The sequence below is a fragment of the Myotis davidii genome, unplaced genomic scaffold (assembly GCF_000327345.1).
Source record: "Myotis davidii unplaced genomic scaffold, ASM32734v1 scaffold1363, whole genome shotgun sequence".
NCBI classification, from domain to species: Eukaryota; Metazoa; Chordata; class Mammalia; order Chiroptera; family Vespertilionidae; genus Myotis; species Myotis davidii.
This window is the reverse complement of record NW_006294347.1, coordinates 583912-588700: the sequence shown is the minus strand read 5'-3', so window position 1 is coordinate 588700 and position 4789 is coordinate 583912. Positions and strand designations below refer to the sequence as shown.

The 4789-nt window shown below is 46.5% G+C and overlaps 1 protein-coding gene across 1 annotated transcript in view; it reads right to left on the bottom strand.

Annotated features, from left to right (window-relative positions):
- Positions 1-240: 240 nt before the first annotated feature.
- ABCC8 (ATP binding cassette subfamily C member 8) overlaps positions 241-4789 on the bottom strand; it is a gene marked incomplete at its 3' end in the record, with an annotated part of 27653 nt that continues 23104 nt past the window's right edge. Inside the window, exons 6-7 of the mRNA XM_015566997.1 lie at positions 3460-3624; positions 241-396 (exon numbers count right to left, since the gene is read on the bottom strand). Of these exons, the coding sequence (XP_015422483.1) occupies positions 241-396; positions 3460-3624 (321 nt within the window). The remainder of the gene's footprint in view (positions 397-3459; positions 3625-4789) is intronic.

The window sequence follows — 4789 nt, the reverse complement described above, 5'->3', positions numbered from 1 at the left end:
ACTGCATTTAAAAAGTTTTAATGGTACTACCTTCTCTGACCATCCAGGGAGATGGCTAGATGCTTGCAGAGGGTGAAACAGAATAGAGACCCAGGGATGCACCCCATGGAGACCCTAGCAGGGTGGAAGGTACAGGCAAACATGGAAAAGAAGATGGTGACTCCTAGTCACTGAGCACACAGCAGCAGATTCTGGTTGTGTGCCCCTCTCCTACTCCCCACCGAAGCACGCATCACTTACCTGTACTGGCATAGCCCAGAGGTTTGGGCACAAGAAGAAAAACCACATGAGCTGGTTGGTGTCGATGGCAACCAGGTTACAGATCTGCCCAGCAGTCATTTCCCCCATGGACAGATTGGAGGTGGACAGGTGCATGATTTTATTGTAAATCTTGGTCTAGAAACGAGAGCAGCATCGTTCACATTTGTCATCATCCTTCTAATCACCACCCCAGGTGCCACACATCTATAATGTGCCAGGGGCTTCTGAGACATTTGCCCTACAGAGCACAGAGCAGCTCTGTAAGGGGGCCCTGCATTACTGTCCCACCTTTACCAATGAGGTACCTAAGGCCCAGAGAAGTAGAGGGCTTTGATGACCAATCACACAAGCCTGAGAGGCAGCATGCAAACGAGGAACCCATGCCAGGGCAGGCTACTTTCCCAGCAAGCAAAATCTCTCCCTTGGGGACAGGACTTAATGAGCTCTTAAATCTTAAAAGCAGATTTTCCTGTCCAGTTGAATTCTTGATTTACCAGAGGCCAGTAGAGAGCATACTTCAGAGCCATAAACATGACAAAGTGGGGCAGCCATCTGTTTTAATGGATCATCTCCAACCAGGGATGGGGTGTGCTCCGGGGCCAAGTCCTGTCCTCAGCCTGTAATGGGCTTATGTGAGGCACAATGTATGGGTGTCGATGAGCCCCAGCCCCATCCTGGAGGCCAGCCACCCTGGGGACCTTGCTCTGCCCCCTCCAGGCAGATGGGAACAGCCATGGCAATGGCTCCTGTGAGCTGTGAACCTAAAAGCCATATGGGCAGAGTGATTGTGCCTCCCAGAAGGATGGCAATTTCCGGGCCATGTGCTCTTGCAAAAGGAAAAATGCATTTCTGTCTTAAATATCCTAGGGATGCCTGCTCACAATGAAATTCTATTGTGCGTTCTGTTATCAGGTGCGTTCCCGGGCCTTAATTCATAATTTGTGTAAACCCAGGCTTTTCTATGGGTCGGGCATACTTAAAGCATAAACCTATTCTATGTCTTTTTTGTGAGTTTATTTGTACCACGGGTAAGGTTTAAAATGAGGGCAATGGCATTTTTGGACAAGTCTATGCACATCCTAGGTTATATGAAATTGGTCTCTAAAGAATAATAATAAACCTAGTCTCAGTGAAGTAGAAACATAGACTAATCTATCGAAGAAAGCATTATTAAGTAAAGACCAAGATACATAGAAACACACAACCGACTGATAGCTAGTAAGCCAAAAAATTATATGTAACACTGGAATTTTGCTTAATAACTTTTCATGCAAGAAATGGGATTACTCTCAAATTCACGAAGACATGGATTCTTGTCTATAATTTTCTGTAAATTTCTGAAAGAACTAAGTTTTTTTTTAATCTCATTTGTTTCCATAATTAATGCTAGCTATTTTCTTTTTGTGGCATCTGAATCAATCTCTTATTAATGCAAAAGATTCAGGTAGTTTGATAAAAACAATTATATGCTAATACATTAAAAAACCATTTTGCCTCTTTTAGTGTAATTGGAAAATTATGGGCCCTAATACATTAAAAAACCATTTTGCCTCTTTTACTGTAATTGGAAAGTTCTTGTCAGAGTGTGAATTATGACATACAAATAGAAAGCTGATTTAATTACAAAACTGTTTAACTACAAAACTGGCTGTTGTTTGCGGTGGTGCAGGTCTGCCTGTCACTGGACGTATGTGAGCAGGGGCTGGGATTTTCAGAATGGTTTTCTGAACTGAGCTGGTTCCTGCCAGTTCTGAGCCCCTAGGAGTCTTAGGGGGTCTTGGATTTTCCTGGGATCTTTCGACCATTCTCCTATGATGACATTCCTGGAAATGGCTCTGCTTCCTCAATGTGAAACCACTGAGGATGGGCAGCGACGTCATGGCAGCCGCTCAGGTTGTGCACTACACAATTCCAGGGGGCACCATACACATGGACTATACCTACATAACCAGAGTTTGGCCCCTGATGCTGTTCCCAACCCAGGCTATCCCTTTTCCCTTCCAGTCCCTTTTCTACACAGCCTCTGGTCCCGGCTCCCAGAGGACCAGTCAATGTTAATGATTCTGAGGCTCATTTCTGAAGAATGATGTGGCTTTGGGGTTTAATCACAACTTCCTAGTGTTGTACTGACTTCATGGGAATGGCCGGGTATGGCAGAACCTGTAGTTGTCCCCCCATATCCATTCTTTTCTTTTCACCAGAAGAATTTCTAGAAGAATTATGGCAAGAAGAAAGACCCCACTTTTAAGCCTCTGGGGTGGCCATTTGGGCAATTTCTCAGGAAAGGGATGGGAAAGAATATGTGCAACTTCTGCACTGTGATTTTAAAAGAGGAAGCGTTCCCTCCTATTGCTCCATCTTTCTTCTGCTGGGTTAAATATAGACATGTGGCAATTTCAAAAGTCCTTTAAAACCAGAAGATGGAAGCCTGGCAGAGCAACATTACAGAAAGAAATAACGTCTCTGATATTGCGTAGCTATTTCACAGCCCTGACTGTGAAAAACAAGCTTCCATCCTCTGTAAACCACTATTGTACTGGGTCTCTTCATTCCAACCGCTGAACCAAAATTCTAATAAAAACACTGGGGCTCAGGCAACATTCATCACCAGCTTGCCGAAAGGGGCCCTGCATGCTCCCTGACTTTGATCATCCTTCCAATGACTCGGAGAAGAAATCCACAGACGGCAGCAGCGAGAAGCTAGGCCCAAGAGACCTATCAGGCCAGCTAAGTCTCCCTTATGACCCAAAATCTAAGCTCTCCAATAGATCTTAGAGGCTCTCTAATCCTGGCGTGTCAAACACGTTTTCTGTTTTGCACCCAAAGAAGATTGTCTGGTAGAACTCTGGAATGGTATCTAGAGAAGGATTCTGAGGCTGCATTTGCATTCGGAGGGAAAGAATGCTGTGATGGGTTAGGGGTGTCAATCCCATTCAAGGCTGAAAAACACGGAGGCCCAAAGGCTGAGCAATTGACATTACAGGTCAAATCCAAGGCAGAACTACGACAGTTCCTAAGTCCAGCCCAAGCATTTTCCACTATCCCACACTGCATTGTCAATGGTATTTCAAAACACAGTTAAAAGAGCCACACACACACACACACACACACAAATCCCAGCAGAAATGATCCTTGAGGGCCCATGGGGACAACTCATGTGGTTCTCACTATGAAATGAAAAAATAATCATCCAAGTACCTGTATGGCTCCTCGCAAGTTAATTCCAGTTTCGATGGCGACATAGTAGGATGCTTGTAGAAATGTCCTTTGCAGCAGGAGGGCGAGGAACAGAAGCACGGCCAAGACGTAGGCATTCGCAAGAAACTCTTGGGATGAGACAAAGTAAACCCCGAGAAATTGTGTCTGTTGGGAAGACAAGTGCAGAGGTGGCTGTCATTGCCAGCAAAAAGACCACCTTCAGTACCTGTTACTGGGCCATAATGGCTGTCATTATAGGGCCCCCGTGCTTGCAAACCCATGTGCAATTGTTGATGTGTGAAAATCAGACTGATGAATCCCACTAAGCATTCTTCGAACTACAGGGAGGGCTGCCTATACCCTCTTCACCATCTTGCTTAGGGGAACAGAGTGTGGCCCAGTTCTCACCTTACACCCATAAATGTGACTTGCAGTGTTGCGGCCACCAGGCCCAGGGGAGCTCGCTCTGAATGGAGCAGGAATAAATAGAGCGACTCACAGAGCAGCCAAAACCAGAACGGCTAGAACAAATCGCACGATGTGTGTTCTTTGCTACAAAAATGGAATTAGGGAGGCCTTGTCCCACACTCGCCAACAACCTGTTCTGTAGTAATTTCTGGGAGAAAAGACCAGCGAAAAAGATGGCATGGCAGTGCTCCCAGGCGAGAGATGGGAACGCATCGCCTATAATAGGCTGAAAAGATTTCAGGCCCAAGCCCCCCAGCCTCTTGAGCTCCCAGCACCTCCTTTTAGATTTAGGGTTCTCTTGCTGCACTCTCCAGCAAGAACTCAGACGGTAAGCAGTGAAAAAAAACCCCAACATTTTGACTTTGTTGCTAAAGATACCAGGGAACAGCAGCGTGTCTGTTTCCAAATTCGGCACCAACAGCTCCCAGGAAAGCTTTGATCTTGGCTGAGTTCATTGCTCCCCAGCAGAGCCACATCAGTATTTCCATGAAGACAGAGGTTCTTCCCTGAACTCTGCAAGCTATGGGGAAGGGTCCCCACTGCTTTCCTCCTGAGGACAGACGTCCCCTCACCTAAGAGTGCTGGGAACAAAGGGATGAGAAGGGGCCGAGGCATGCCCCTGACTGTGGTCAGGCTGAACGGGGCAGGCCTCTGAGGGGTGTCCTTTCCCTAGAGTCAGAAGGGCTTCCTGATGGTAGGAAAGATACTGCCATTTGGCTCAACAGGGCTCTCTAAAGGAGCCCTCACTGCTTACAACTGTTTCTCCCTTGCTCTGTGGGTCAGGGGGGGCTCTACCTTTTGGGGACAGCAGGAAGCAGACACAGGGAGATCATTGAGGGATTCACACAGGACTCTTAGAGGA